The sequence below is a fragment of the Lissotriton vulgaris genome, chromosome 6 (genome assembly GCF_964263255.1).
Source record: "Lissotriton vulgaris chromosome 6, aLisVul1.2, whole genome shotgun sequence".
Lineage (NCBI taxonomy): Eukaryota > Metazoa > Chordata > Amphibia > Caudata > Salamandridae > Lissotriton > Lissotriton vulgaris.
The window spans coordinates 897,246,572-897,262,914 of record NC_141694.1 but is presented as its reverse complement, the minus strand read 5'-3'; the positions used below and the strand labels follow the sequence as shown (position 1 = coordinate 897,262,914).

General features: G+C 44.0%; 1 protein-coding gene across 1 annotated transcript in view; it reads left to right on the top strand.

The window, feature by feature from the left end:
- The window catches only part of ACOXL (acyl-CoA oxidase like), a 1,104,726-nt gene that overhangs the window by 354,234 nt on the left and 734,149 nt on the right, over positions 1 to 16,343 (top strand). Inside the window, exon 4 of the mRNA XM_086926889.1 lies at positions 13,847 to 13,933. Coding sequence (XP_086783015.1) covers positions 13,847 to 13,933 — 87 coding nt within the window. The remainder of the gene's footprint in view (positions 1 to 13,846; positions 13,934 to 16,343) is intronic.

Below are 16,343 nucleotides of genomic sequence, written 5' to 3'. Positions count from 1 at the left end.
CGAATTTGTTGTGAACCCAGCATGTGCCACAAGCTTATATCCCAACCTGCACATAGCCTCACACGAACTTCCTATCAAGTGAGTCTCCTGAAGCAGAACACCGTCAGGGGCCTGTTTCCTGATATACTAAAGAACTATACTGCGCTTAACTTTGTCCCCAAGCCTGTTGACATTCCAGCTCAGGATTCAGGTGCTCTTATCCCACTGCGTAGGCATCAAATCGAATGAAGAAATCAATAGCCTCAGCCATGCCAATTACAGTGCTTGTCGATGTAACAACTGGAACAAAAAACAAATGCAACTCCCCCTCCCAACAGCCCCCCTCCCTGCTTCCCTGCCCATTGTACTTAAAACTGCCCATTCTAAACTGGTAGAGTGCCTGTCGCCCAACTTCAATACTAATAGTAGAAAGGCGGGATGCGTGGTGCCCCATCGCCCCCTCCCGCCCCCAAATGAAACAAGTTATACATCCCTGCGAGTGAAAAAAGAGTGTCATCGAGTGTTTTGGTACTAGGCCTAGTGCATCCCCGTTAACGGTCTTATAATTTTCCATCGGTCCATCGGCGGCTACCGATAGTCCTCTTGCGAAACTTGTGTGGGTTCGGCGTCTCCAGAGGTTCTACTTGTTCCCACATAGCTCTGGACCTCCTATTTCCAATGGTATTATCCTGGTCTCATGCTTTTCGGGTCCCCAGCCAGTTAGCAGCCATTTCAAGGTGGTCAGAGAACCAAGCTCTCCCATCTGCTTCCACGCGGAGTTTGGCAGGAAAAAGCATTGCGAATTTGAGGCCTTTGTCCCTGAGCATTCTCTTGACTCCTAGAAAGGATCTCCGCTGTTTCTGGACCATCTGAGTGAAGTCGGGGAAAAAGGTGACTTTAGCGTTCTCAAGCCTGAGCGGGGGACCCGTTCTGGCGCGTTGAAGTATTGCGTCTCGGTGGTAGAGGATCCTGGCTAGGATCGGGCGTGGGGGGCCCCTGGGCTTCGGCCTACCCCCTGGGACTCTATGAGCTCTTTCAATGATGAAGATGTTACTAGGCCCTTGGGTTTGAGATGTCACATAATGAGATCCTCCACGAACAGATCTACTGACTCGCATTCTGCTTTTTCGGGAACCCCTAATATATATGCACACTATTGCGTCTGAGGCGCCCTTCATAATCGTCCAGTTTATTTTCTGTGAACTTTCGGAAGGGCTGCAGTTTGGTAATATCAGTCTGTGTTTGTGAAGCGTCCTCTACCAGGCTGTTAGTTTTGAGCTGCACCTGTTTGTCGTTCATTGTTTTTGTTGAGATCTGCACGAATGAGTTATGGTGTCCATTTTATGTACAAGTGAGGGTTTTATATCGGCTATAGCGGTCATAACAACTTTCAGGGTGGGTTCTTTGCCCGGGCTCACATTTTTTACCCTGCTGCTTTATGCTTAGGTGAAGGCTCTGAGATGCATTCTTTCGACAATGCTTATTTTTCCAGTTTGTTGGATTGGACTGTTTTGAGGCCCGCTTGGTCGCCATTTTAGGTTCCTGTGGCGCCTTACTGCTCTGTTCGGCGTGGCTCCCAATCTGGTCCGTGGTTGTGGGAAACCAGCAAAGTGTCTCAGGCAATCCGTGACTGCAGACTCAGCGTGGGTCCCACTCCACACAGTTCCCCACTTGATTGACTCTTGCCAGGGCTCCAATTACTGGAACTTAAAACTGGGCCCCCGCACGCTCCAGGGGGGTCCCACTTATATATTCCTGTCAGTTTAGCATTCAAGGTGCCCCCCTCGAAGTTACTATGCTGTCCCCAGCGTTCACTGTCTTGCACGGAGGAGTAGAGGGGGGGGTCTCATCTGCTGCGCTGCACTCAGGATGTTTATCTGGTCAAAATCTTGGTGTTTGGCGCACTACTCCCTTCACACCGGTCCACCGGTCCGTTGTGCTAAAATCTGCAGTTCTAGTTCCTCGCCAAGGTCCACAGTCCTGCCGAGGAGCCTCCGTCGTGTTGGTCAAATAACTTTGTGGGGGGATGGTTAGGAATTATCCACCCGGAGTCGCGCCCAAAGCCCTGCCGCTGGCGTCACCACGCATACCCCGGCTCTCAGTACTCGAGGTCCCGGCTTTCCTTGAGCTGCGGGCCACGCTCTTCTGATGAGGATATTTCGGCTAAGAATGCAGCCGCAGGACCCGTCTCTTCGGCCGCGGAGTTAGATCACTTTCCGGTTGCTAATTCTCTCCGCAGAGTACTCTTACAAGTGTCTCGGATTTGTGGGGTAGGTTGGAGGCTCCGGAGCTCTACAGAACAGTGGCCATTGCGCTAACCTGCGTAGCCACGCCCATGATCCTGTATCATTCTTTATCAATACTGGTGACACCCACTATACAGTTCATTCTGTGGGGGACACTAACCTGCCCCTCTCATTAAAAGAAGTCCAGGTTGTAGGCATTAGAAATAAACAGATTGTTAATCAAGTTACAACAGAGGCCCTAGTTAAAATACGGTCAATGGCGGCTCATCATCAGTTCATAGTGTGTGATTTAAGTCATGTTAATTTATATGACAGGGACTTGCTTTGCAAGATTAACTGCTTAAATTACTGCACACCAAATGGAGTTGCATTCTAAACTCTAGATGAAGATTGTTTTTTTTAAATAAAATCTCAAGATCAGAGAGTTCAACTGTTTCCAATTTTCACAAATGCGACTTGCCTCTAGATTTAAGACATACTGTCAAAGAAGAGGCCTGAGATTTTATAGAAAAAATATAGGATTGATAAAAAGTGCAAAACTATTCAGGATTTTGGTCAGTCCTAATGACGTTCATGTAGAATTAGGCAATATGAAATTCCAAAACAAACAGAAGGAACAAGGCCTGTCATAGAAAAAACAAATGATAGAACCAGGTATTCTACAGGAAGTGCTTGGTAGTCCTTTCAACTCTTGTATGATGGGTTTTAAAAAACATGAGAGGTAAGTAGAGAGTCGTGTGGGATCCTTGAAAAATAAACCAGATAGCGATCCTATTTTGTCCGGTGATGCTGAATCCTGCAGAAAAACTGTTTCAAATTTGTGTTAATGAAGAATGGTAAAGTCATCAACTTATGCCAAGCATTTGTCTCCATTCTTCTGCATGAGGATAGTCAATATGTTTTTGCATTTCAGTTCCAAAATAAAGAACTTGGGTGTTGTTGAATTCCATAGGGTATTGGAAGTCTCTCGATTTTTTGTTGGATTCTGAAGAAAGATTTGGAAGGTTTGCAGGTACCTTGAAATTCAGTTTTGGTCCAACACATTGATGACCTATTAGTGGTATCAAAGTCAAAAGAAGACTGCAAACTAGATACAACTTATGAATAATCTTGCTAACAATGGACACAGGGTCTCATCTACAAAGATGCAGTACTGTAAAAAAGGAATTGATTTATCTTGCTCATTTCATAGAAAAACGAGCAGGGAAAGAACGCATTTCGGCAATTCTAAAGATGAATACTCCAGCCACTCAGGGGGAGGTGATAATGTTCTTGGGGATTGTTGGCTACTATCAGTGGATTCCAAACTTTTCGTCGACTGCCAAGCCTTTAATAAAGCTGACTCACAATGATATCAAGGATCCAGTGCCATTTGATGACAAATGTATGACGGCCTGAGAATTAAGAGAACATTTGTGTAGTGTATCCGCCCTCGGAATGCCTGATTATGGTAAGGATTATTTTCTTTTCTGCCTTGAGAAGAGTGGGTGCTTAATCTCAATATTGACTCCAAAACATGGAGGTGTGATGCAACCTGTTGCTTCTTTTTTGGCTGTATTAGATGCAGTAGCTGTAGCTCTTCCTGGTATTTAAAGGTGGTTGCAGCTGTTTGCTCTGCAGTTGAACAAAATGAAGAGATTGTAATGGGACAGACGCTCATTGTGTTTGTTCCTCATTCAGTTTTACATTTTGCTGCCCTGTACCAGAACTCAGCATCTGACAAACCGTTGTCTCACAAGGTATGTGCAAATAATACTGCCAACTGAGAACATCTTGATCAGAAGCTGTCATTCTCTGAACCCTGCAATGCTGTTACCTGTTTCAGACAGCAATGGAGAAAATAATGATGATGATGATCCAGATCACAATTGTGTGAATGTTACAGAATTATGTTCCTAGCCAATACCTGGTATTAAAGATGTTTCTCTAGAAATGGCTGATCTGACTTTGTTTGTAGATTGTTCTTTTCTTTGAGAACGTCTTGGAGCACTAAAAGCTGCCGATGCATCTTGTTCCATTTCTAAAATTATGGAAATATCATACCTGCCTAACATAACTTCAGCACAAGTCGCAGAGTTGATTGCACTGGCAAGGGCTTGTTGACTTGCAGATGAATTGACTGTGACAATTCACACAGACAGCCAGTATATATTTAGAGTAGTATGAGATTATGGGCAGCTTTGGTTACAAAAGTATTTTATGACATCCCTTGGTACTCCCATCAGGAATGGTGCCTATATTCCTGATCTTTTGGGAGCAATACAACAACCTAAAGAAATGATTATGGCTAAGTGCATGACCTATAAGGTTGGTGACAACATAGTTACCAGGGCTCGAAAAATAATAAAAATTGCACTAGACCTGCAGGTCTAGTAACGTACTTCACCTAACTGAAATACACTTTACCTCTGACTCTGAGCAAATGTGACAAGTTAACAAGATTTAAACACATTTTTATTGCTCATTAATTTTGTGAGCAATAAAGATGTTTTTAAATATTTCTATCTTGTCACATTTGCTCTGCTTTCAAATGTCAGTTTGTCTTCCTACTCACCAGTAAGGGCAAGTAGGACCTAAAAATAGCTTGTCCTTATTGAATCTGACTTGCAAATGCGAGCGGGCTAGTGAATTTTTTTAGCCCTGGTCACAATAGGAAATAAATATTCTGACCAAGTGGCTAAGTATTGAGCACTTGAGAAAGAAACTGTGAGATCAAATGACTAAATCATGGTGCAAGAATCAGGACAGAATGAACCCATTACACATACTGCAAAAAATGCAAATTATGTAAATTGTTTTGTCTCAAACCCAATACAGACCACATTAAGTGAACTGGGAGATTTCCAGGAGGAGGTACGGGAAGATGAAAGATAGAAATGGAAATTAATAATGTTTGGGTGACTCCTCCTTACAAATGTGAATTTCAGCATTCTATGGCTTGCTATTTGCATGGCCAAACGCATGTAGGGAGGGATTCAGCGACCAGGACATTTAGAAAGGATTCGTTCACTACAAAATTCAGGTATGTTGCAGAAGATTTGTGTCAGGGATGTCTCATTTATCAGAGGAATAATTAGGGAACGAGAATCATTGTTATTATTAACTCTATAGAAAATCCGAGGGCCCGTTTACTAGACTTCAAGCAGGTGTCATTGAGATGCCTGCTTACAATAGGTTCAGATATGCTCTCATGATTGTCTGCTTGTCTCTCAAAAGGTGGAAGCTTATCCATCTTGGAGATGTGACTGTATGACAGTTGCCAAACTCTTGTTGAGGAAATTAATTACACCGTGGAACTTGTTCCCTTAAATTGATTTGTACAGCTCTAAGAGATTGAGCAAAATTTCCACTGTAGTTAGTGTCCTCAATCATCTGGCATCTTAGAGCAAATGAACAGGGCCAACGTATGTGCAACCACTAATCTGAAATGACCTGGTGCTCTTCCTATGGTTCTCATAAGCATTAGCAGTTCCCAAGTGTAAAGACTGGACTCTCGCCCCATAAAGTGTTAATGGACAGAGCAATGAGGATCACATATATCTTCCTTCAGCACAACATATATCAATAACTGATGATATGGCGTTAGATTATTTCAAAGGTCTGGCTGATTTGGTGAAGTCTGTCTCTAATTAGGCTAAAATTTGGCAACAGAACTGACAAAATACACTCAGTGCCATCCACCTCAAGCAGGAGACTGGATCCTGGTGAAGAAGCATGTCTGTAAAAGCTCCCTTGAATTCCGTTGACAAGGTCCATATCATGTTGTGCTTGTGTCTAACACTGCTGTAAAGTGTGCTGGAATTCTGCAGTGAATCCACACAGCTCACACAAGAAGCTGAAGATGGTGGATGAAGAGCTGGTGACAACAACCACTGATTCACAGAGTCAACTTCACAGCCTGGATCCTGGGGCTGAGAAGCTGGAGAAGGAAGTAGGTTAAGTTACTGAGGTGAAGATCCTGGCAAAGGGTACCAGTAACCAGTTTCAATTTGAGACTCAAAAGGTAGACCTGTTGCAAAGCACAAGCCGCAACAAAACATAGTCTCTAATCCAAGTCATTGAAAAGATCAAGCTGAAAGTTCAAGTCTTGAGAACCGCGAGGGAAAGAAAACAGTTTATAGTGAGTTGAGTTGCTGATGCTGGTCAAAGCACATGTTCATCTGTCTGTAAAGCCGACTCAGCAGCAGTCACAAGTAAAGATACAAAGGTACATGGATGAGGTCACCTATCTCCAACAAGGGTATACTCAGATGTGAGTCCCTTGCTCATTGCACCATCAGGATTCAAGCAAGCCGGGCCGAAGACGGCTGAAATGCCAGAAACCGGTCCCCGGTAGCTTGTTTCCTTCCCAGTATAAGAATTGGCTTGGTAGTTTGGTCTGCCCTGTTCCCATGATGCACTGGGCCAGGGTCAGACTAATTTGCATATAGCCAAGTTCTGAGCTGGGATGGTGCAGTGAGCTAAAAAACAGTGATGGATCAAGCCCTGATCTTTGGACTGGGTAAGAGTGGTCTGCTTAATTCAGACACTCTGTTCATCACCACCCCCTTTTCTGAATCATTTTTGTCCACCATAAGCGTGGAAGGGTATACTCAGATGTGAGTCCCTTGCTCATTGCACCATCAGGATTCAAGCAAGCCGGGCCGAAGACGGCTGAAATGCCAGAAACCGGTCCCCGGTAGCTTGTTTCCTTCCCAGTATAAGAATTGGCTTGGTAGTTTGGTCTGCCCTGTTCCCATGATGCACTGGGCCAGGGTCAGACTAATTTGCATATAGCCAAGTTCTGAGCTGGGATGGTGCAGTGAGCTAAAAAACGGTGATGGATCAAGCCCTGATCTTTGGACTGGGTAAGAGTGGTCTGCTTAATTCAGACACTCTGTTCATCACCACCCCCTTTTCTGAATCATTTTTGTCCACCATAAGCGTGGAAGGGTATACTCAGATGTGAGTCCCTTGCTCATTGCACCATCAGGATTCAAGCAAGCCGGGCCGAAGACGGCTGAAATGCCAGAAACCGGTCCCCGGTAGCTTGTTTCCTTCCCAGTATAAGAATTGGCTTGGTAGTTTGGTCTGCCCTGTTCCCATGATGCACTGGGCCAGGGTCAGACTAATTTGCATATAGCCAAGTTCTGAGCTGGGATGGTGCAGTGAGCTAAAAAACGGTGATGGATCAAGCCCTGATCTTTGGACTGGGTAAGAGTGGTCTGCTTAATTCAGACACTCTGTTCATCACCACCCCCTTTTCTGAATCATTTTTGTCCACCATAAGCGTGGAAGGGTATACTCAGATGTGAGTCCCTTGCTCATTGCACCATCAGGATTCAAGCAAGCCGGGCCGAAGACGGCTGAAATGCCAGAAACCGGTCCCCGGTAGCTTGTTTCCTTCCCAGTATAAGAATTGGCTTGGTAGTTTGGTCTGCCCTGTTCCCATGATGCACTGGGCCAGGGTCAGACTAATTTGCATATAGCCAAGTTCTGAGCTGGGATGGTGCAGTGAGCTAAAAAACGGTGATGGATCAAGCCCTGATCTTTGGACTGGGTAAGAGTGGTCTGCTTAATTCAGACACTCTGTTCATCACCACCCCCTTTTCTGAATCATTTTTGTCCACCATAAGCGTGGAAGGGTATACTCAGATGTGAGTCCCTTGCTCATTGCACCATCAGGATTCAAGCAAGCCGGGCCGAAGACGGCTGAAATGCCAGAAACCGGTCCCCGGTAGCTTGTTTCCTTCCCAGTATAAGAATTGGCTTGGTAGTTTGGTCTGCCCTGTTCCCATGATGCACTGGGCCAGGGTCAGACTAATTTGCATATAGCCAAGTTCTGAGCTGGGATGGTGCAGTGAGCTAAAAAACGGTGATGGATCAAGCCCTGATCTTTGGACTGGGTAAGAGTGGTCTGCTTAATTCAGACACTCTGTTCATCACCACCCCCTTTTCTGAATCATTTTTGTCCACCATAAGCGTGGAAGGGTATACTCAGATGTGAGTCCCTTGCTCATTGCACCATCAGGATTCAAGCAAGCCGGGCCGAAGACGGCTGAAATGCCAGAAACCGGTCCCCGGTAGCTTGTTTCCTTCCCAGTATAAGAATTGGCTTGGTAGTTTGGTCTGCCCTGTTCCCATGATGCACTGGGCCAGGGTCAGACTAATTTGCATATAGCCAAGTTCTGAGCTGGGATGGTGCAGTGAGCTAAAAAACGGTGATGGATCAAGCCCTGATCTTTGGACTGGGTAAGAGTGGTCTGCTTAATTCAGACACTCTGTTCATCACCACCCCCTTTTCTGAATCATTTTTGTCCACCATAAGCGTGGAAGGGTATACTCAGATGTGAGTCCCTTGCTCATTGCACCATCAGGATTCAAGCAAGCCGGGCCGAAGACGGCTGAAATGCCAGAAACCGGTCCCCGGTAGCTTGTTTCCTTCCCAGTATAAGAATTGGCTTGGTAGTTTGGTCTGCCCTGTTCCCATGATGCACTGGGCCAGGGTCAGACTAATTTGCATATAGCCAAGTTCTGAGCTGGGATGGTGCAGTGAGCTAAAAAACTGTGATGGATCAAGCCCTGATCTTTGGACTGGGTAAGAGTGGTCTGCTTAATTCAGACACTCTGTTCATCACCACCCCCTTTTCTGAATCATTTTTGTCCACCATAAGCGTGGAAGGGTATACTCAGATGTGAGTCCCTTGCTCATTGCACCATCAGGATTCAAGCAAGCCGGGCCGAAGACGGCTGAAATGCCAGAAACCGGTCCCCGGTAGCTTGTTTCCTTCCCAGTATAAGAATTGGCTTGGTAGTTTGGTCTGCCCTGTTCCCATGATGCACTGGGCCAGGGTCAGACTAATTTGCATATAGCCAAGTTCTGAGCTGGGATGGTGCAGTGAGCTAAAAAACGGTGATGGATCAAGCCCTGATCTTTGGACTGGGTAAGAGTGGTCTGCTTAATTCAGACACTCTGTTCATCACCACCCCCTTTTCTGAATCATTTTTGTCCACCATAAGCGTGGAAGGGTATACTCAGATGTGAGTCCCTTGCTCATTGCACCATCAGGATTCAAGCAAGCCGGGCCGAAGACGGCTGAAATGCCAGAAACCGGTCCCCGGTAGCTTGTTTCCTTCCCAGTATAAGAATTGGCTTGGTAGTTTGGTCTGCCCTGTTCCCATGATGCACTGGGCCAGGGTCAGACTAATTTGCATATAGCCAAGTTCTGAGCTGGGATGGTGCAGTGAGCTAAAAAACGGTGATGGATCAAGCCCTGATATTTGGACTGGGTAAGAGTGGTCTGCTTAATTCAGACACTCTGTTCATCACCACCCCCTTTTCTGAATCATTTTTGTCCACCATAAGCGTGGAAGGGTATACTCAGATGTGAGTCCCTTGCTCATTGCACCATCAGGATTCAAGCAAGCCGGGCCGAAGACGGCTGAAATGCCAGAAACCGGTTCCCGGTAGCTTGTTTCCTTCCCAGTATAAGAATTGGCTTGGTAGTTTGGTCTGCCCTGTTCCCATGATGCACTGGGCCAGGGTCAGACTAATTTGCATATAGCCAAGTTCTGAGCTGGGATGGTGCAGTGAGCTAAAAAACGGTGATGGATCAAGCCCTGATCTTTGGACTGGGTAAGAGTGGTCTGCTTAATTCAGACACTCTGTTCATCACCACCCCCTTTTCTGACTCATTTTTGTCCACCATAAGCGTGGAAGGGTATACTCAGATGTGAGTCCCTTGCTCATTGCACCATCAGGATTCAAGCAAGCCGGGCCGAAGACGGCTGAAATGCCAGAAACCGGTCCCCGGTAGCTTGTTTCCTTCCCAGTATAAGAATTGGCTTGGTAGTTTGGTCTGCCCTGTTCCCATGATGCACTGGGCCAGGGTCAGACTAATTTGCATATAGCCAAGTTCTGAGCTGGGATGGTGCAGTGAGCTAAAAAACGGTGATGGATCAAGCCCTGATCTTTGGACTGGGTAAGAGTGGTCTGCTTAATTCAGACACTCTGTTCATCACCACCCCCTTTTCTGAATCATTTTTGTCCACCATAAGCGTGGAAGGGTATACTCAGATGTGAGTCCCTTGCTCATTGCACCATCAGGATTCAAGCAAGCCGGGCCGAAGACGGCTGAAATGCCAGAAACCGGTCCCCGGTAGCTTGTTTCCTTCCCAGTATAAGAATTGGCTTGGTAGTTTGGTCTGCCCTGTTCCCATGATGCACTGGGCCAGGGTCAGACTAATTTGCATATAGCCAAGTTCTGAGCTGGGATGGTGCAGTGAGCTAAAAAACGGTGATGGATCAAGCCCTGATCTTTGGACTGGGTAAGAGTGGTCTGCTTAATTCAGACACTCTGTTCATCACCACCCCCTTTTCTGAATCACCTATCTCCAACAAGCAAGAGAATGCCGAACAGAAAGTATGCTCCACTTGAATGGACTTTGCAAAGTATCCAAATGTCTGAATTTTTTGAAGTTAACAAAAGAACTGAACAAATTGGGGGGAAAAAACTTTGATGTCTGATAATCATTGAAGTGGGCAACTTGCACTTGTATTATATTATATGTGACGATCTCAGGTGGTGCGGCTATCTAATTCCGGGCTGCTTCCTTACCTTGTTCAATGTCTGATTTTGTTTTCTTTTTGATTAGTGTTAAAAAAAAGAAAAGAAACAGGATTTATTATTGTTTTGAAAAAAAAAGGTTTCCCGGAAGACTAATTTTTGAGTCCTGATTTCTTTTAATTTTGGTATACAGCAGATGCTGGGAAATTGTTGATATGTTTTCCCCAGTAGTGTGACTAATAGAAATAATTGGCCTATTGTTGTGCCTAGTTTCTCCGGTTGGATATGTTTCCAAACAGGTTGAATCGACTACAGTACATTATGAAAGTGAACATAACACACTGACACATAGGGAAAGTTTAGTTAGTGGTTTTAAGGATAATATGTATGCAAACATATTGGGTGAATATTTTAACATATAGAGGTCGAGGATTGTGTGATTTGATCTTTCCTCCCTTCTGCAGGTGAGAGTGCTGCCTATCTACTGCTACCAATTGTTTTACAGGTTTTCTTGTAATGTTTCTGCTAGTATATTTAATAAGCAAGAGTTTCTGTCGCCATAATTGTTGAATTTCAGCATGTCGCTGGAGGACCTTCCTATTTTTGAGGATACTGGGACTAGGGTAACCTAGAGTAGATATTTGAGTACAGCCTTATTAAATAACCCTAACACGAAATAAACTGAGTATGTGTGTAGTTTTAAGTAAAGAAGAGTGTGAATTTGTGAAAAAATATGAGAGGAGAGTGAAGATTTTGGGAGACTGGAAGGATAGGAAAAAAATTAGAGAACACATTAAGGCTGAGGACCTCAAATTTCCATTCACCAATGAAAATTGAACAAAAGAGAAAGGGTGGATTGTGTGTGATGCGTTATTAACCCAGTCCATACTATGGCTCAGACTTCTGCAAATGAATTGAAGAAACTGGGACAGTAAAAAGCGTATCTGGTATGTCTTAGAGGAGTAAATCATCTGATCCATTTTGCAATAGAAAGAGCTCTGATGAGTTTGATATAGTTCATTTCCTTGAACTGAAGCACTGAGTTCTTCATGTGCAATTCTGAAGCCTGATTTTGCGTTCATTGTGTGGACCAGTTATTGTCATGTTGCCCAAGATTACCAGTTACAAAGCAAACATGTTTCCAAATCAGAATAAATATAATAAACTGCATGACTTGACAGTTACCAGTTTACAGAAGAAATGTTTTTTTAGACATCTGTTACTCCCAGCCATTGTTTACTTACTTAGGAGAGACAAAAGTTGCCCTGCTATGTCACCCACATTTAATACACCAACCAGTGGCACCATTTTAAGCCTTCAGTCAGAGGCTATAACCCTCAACCATTATTCTGGAAGTGGCCTTCTGTTTTTTAGACCAAAGCCAATGCGCCTGTTCTCTGATTTTAGGCCCTCAATTAGTTATTTCTATTTATTATAACCACTGCAGGTTGCTAGAATAGGTAGGTATTTTAGACCTACCTGTGTAGACATTTTCTTGTCCCTGTTTAGCTCTGTCCTAGACACAGCTTTAACTGTCTCACCAGCTTCCTGTAATTATAAATATTTATAAAAGACAAGTGAATACATGTACATAATGGAGCTTTGTGTTAGCACCCTTAATCCACTTTGTGTTCACCTGTCATTCACATTTTACTTTCCCTCACCACAGCAAACAGCATGGGCACAAGGTCAGCCCACTTCAGCCTTGGCTCTCTTGCACTGTGAGTGAAGGCATAATCCTGACCACATTAGCTCATCCGCCTAAAAGGAAGTCCATTTTAGTGCCAGGGATGGTGGTGCAATGCTCTTTTCTTTATATTCTTTAAACTTTGTATGTTTTAGTCATCCTTGTTTGCTTACGTCTTCTAGTGAGATTAATTAAATGTTACTCACAAAAAATTATTCAGCCTAAAGTACAGCTCCCAAAATAAACATATACACTCCACTTGTACTTCTTGGAACACACGGACGAGAGATGGTAAAGATCCTCACTAAGGTGACCCTATTATTCTTTCTTGATCGTTATGCCTTCAGTAGTAATAATATATTTTTATATACGACACTGGGCCATCATCCACCCAATACTGAGAGGTGTTGCTCTCGGTATTGTACCTAATATGTGCATGCTGGTTCCCATGCTGTACATTTTCCAAGTGCAGCTTGAGCAATGATTTTTATTATTAAAATGCCCTAACTATTGACATTGTCAGTGTTCGCCTCTCTTATTCTGTTATTAGTCAGCCATTGTTTTAGAATTATTATTTTTCTTCAGCCTTTCCAGCTGTGTATACATAGGGCCTTATTACGATGTTGGGCAGACTCACGTCCACCTGACACTCCGGCCAAACGACCAACTGGTTGGTGGTCACGACCACAGCATTACAATGCGACCGCACATGGTGCGGTCTCATAGTCCCATTTTTCTATGGGAGCTTGTGCTGCAGCCGAACACCAGCCGTAGCACAAGCTCCCATAGAGAAATGGGAGAATCTGTTCATCCCTGTACCACGTGCGCCACACCGTGCAGGGATTAACAGGGGGGGGGGGCACCATAGGTGCCGCAGGGTTAAGGGGGCTCTACTGAGGCCCCCAAAGTCACTTTCCGACTGGCATGGAAAGTCTGTCGGAAACCGCCATTGTAATCCCTACGGCAGAACCGCTGTCCATAGGTATTACGGTCAGGCCTCCGACTGACATCGTAATGTAGCGGTCAAAAGTGGAACCCGCAATGAGTCTCTGAGTCTGAAAGCCTCCAACCTGCGAAATGAGGCCCATAGTCTGTATGTATTTATATTACTACAGGATGCCTGCCATTTTTCATTAATACACTTTAGAGATGACATTAGAGCAAAGTAACAAATAATACTGAAGTGAAGAACTATGCTTTAGGCCCAAAATAGAGGGTGTTGCACACTATCAACAGCCTTTGTTAACTGATTTGGATGTACTGCTAGTTTTGTTTTATATAGGCTAGATATAGGTTTTGTGTACGTTCTTGTCTTGAAACGATATGCAACGCACGCAACACCCAGCGTTCACAATCACAGTTCTTATTGCCTGATATTTTTCTTACAGATTGGTGTAGTGTGCTTGCTATTTGGAGGAGCTGTCACGAACCTTGGAAGTCCAGAGCACATAGTGAAATGGTTTCAGCCACTGAAGGTAATATTTTAGGTTTTTATAAGCAGATTTCAGTATTGCTGAAGTTAATATTGGCCAGTGCTTGTTCCACAAATATTAATGTTGCCTTTTGAATATCAGTAAATGGTTCAAACATTCCTGCCATAGGCATATTCCACTGCCAGATGCTTCTAGATTTGACGATTAATCCTTATTTTTATGTCCTAATGTAGTGGTGATTTAGGACCACAAATCGAAAAGTATTAGAGTTTAGCTTTCAAAAAATCGCCTCCTTGGCCGATAATAGCTGGTGGGTTCATCGCAAAATTGTTTAATTCATCACATCTGTACACTGCCAAAAAAAGGGTTTCTGTTTCCTTCTAAGAAGGTAAGAAAGGAGCTTTAGGGCTCCACCTTGTGGTGGGGCCAGGTTACTGATAAGAGGCTCGAAATTTGAATTTCTTTCGGCGTAGGAGCATGCTCCAGCTGCGCAAATGCTATTTTGCCTGGACTGCTGAAAAACCATGGTCTGTTCCTCCAGAAAAGTGCTTCCATTGCATCCCAGTGCCCCCGTCACAAATGAAAACAGATGCACAGTGAAATCATATCTGACCCTTTGTGTCTGCTGTGTGCCTTCCCTACTTCTTACCTGTCCCCAGCAATGTCTGTTCTCCGGCCCTACAATGCAGTAGCGTCCCCAAGTACAAAAGCACATGGACTTAAGAGACACATCTTCTGTATTACGCCTGCAAAGGCCACTATGTAGTGCTCTTGAGTGCTGTCTGTGTCCCTGCCTGCCATTTGCTCCTTTATTGTCCCATCCAGGAGTTTTACTAATGACAGAATGCATATGCATATGCATATTAAATATTACAAAATGATATGTAAAATCGTACCTAAGGTTTATATATAAATGATAATGCCATAGTCCATTGTTATGATATATATATATATATATATATATATATATATATATATATATATATATATATATATATATATATATATATATATTATATATATATTACCTACTGGCGGTCGCCAGTAGGTATATATAGTTAGGACCTAGTTTCCATAGGAAATCCGCAACATTCTATTGGGAATAACTTTGGCGCCAGTTGTTGAATCTTCGCGAATTTCTCAAAGAAGATGGCCCGTTCCGCTCCGCTTCTTCCCTGAAAGTCTCGGGTAGATTCGTCAAGCAGGGGCCGAGAAAAAAGGGGGGTCCCAAAACGTGTTTTCCCCATGTTAATTTCCATAGGACCTTTAGACACGGCTACAGCCCGAACCGCTGAACGGAATTACACCTAATTTGGCAAAATGGTAGAGTCTGATTCGCAGATCGCCTTTTTGCTTAAATGGTGTAAATCCCTCCAGTAGTTCCTGAGAAAATTAAGAGAGAAAAAATATATATATATCTATAGGCGCGCACCGTGCGTGCACCGTACGCGTACGGTACGCGTACCTTTTCGTGCACGAGCTGCATGCTGATTGGCTGCCACTGTCTGTCAACACTCCAAAACAGAAATTGTTGGCAGCCATCTTGTGCCTCGGTAGACTGAGGCAGAAGAAAGCAGAAAAACAAACCTGTAGAACTCAAAAAGGGGGCAGGGTAGAAGCACCCTGACCCCCTAGGCTTGCTCAGGGGGTACCACAGGACCCCCAAGGCAAAAAAAAAAAAATGTTAAAAAAATAAATCGCGGGGTACGCGCACCCCGTGATTTTTCAAAAAAAAAAAAAAAGTTTTTTTGCCTTGGGGGTCCTGTGGGACTCCCTGAGCAAGCCTAGGGGGTCAGGGTGCTTCTACAATGCCCCCTTTTTGAGTTCTAAAACTTTCCGAGCACGAGCTGCATGCTCATTGGCTTTCAACACTTCAAACCAGGAAGTGTTAGCAGCCATCTTGTGCTCGGTAGACCGAGGCACAAGAAAGCAGAAAAACAAACGTGTAGAACACAAAAATGGGGCATAGTAGAAACACACTGACCCCCTAGGCATGCCCGCTCTACAGGGTGCGTTTGCACAGTTTAAGTTGGGGAATTAATTCCTGTTCAATCCAGAGGTCCCCTAGAGGGAACTAGTCCAACAGGTATCTCCAGTAAGCGCCATGGAGGTGCGCTGCAGAGTGTTGTAAAAAAGGGGCGTGCCCTCTGAACACTTGCCTGCAAAAAGATAGTAAATCAGTCAAAAAAAAATAACAATTAATACATTTAAAAATTGTCATTTAAAAAATCTTTGAAATTCAATGAAAAAAACATAGGTTTCAGGCTTGATAAAGTTAGGAATTAGCATTTAAAAAACCATTGAAATTCACTGAAAAAACCATAGGTTTCAGGCCTTATATAGTTAGGAATTAGCATTTAAAAATCCTTTGAAATTCACTGAAAAAACCATAGGTTTCAGGCCTTATATAATTAGGAATTAGCATTTAAAAACCTTGCAAATTCACTGAAAA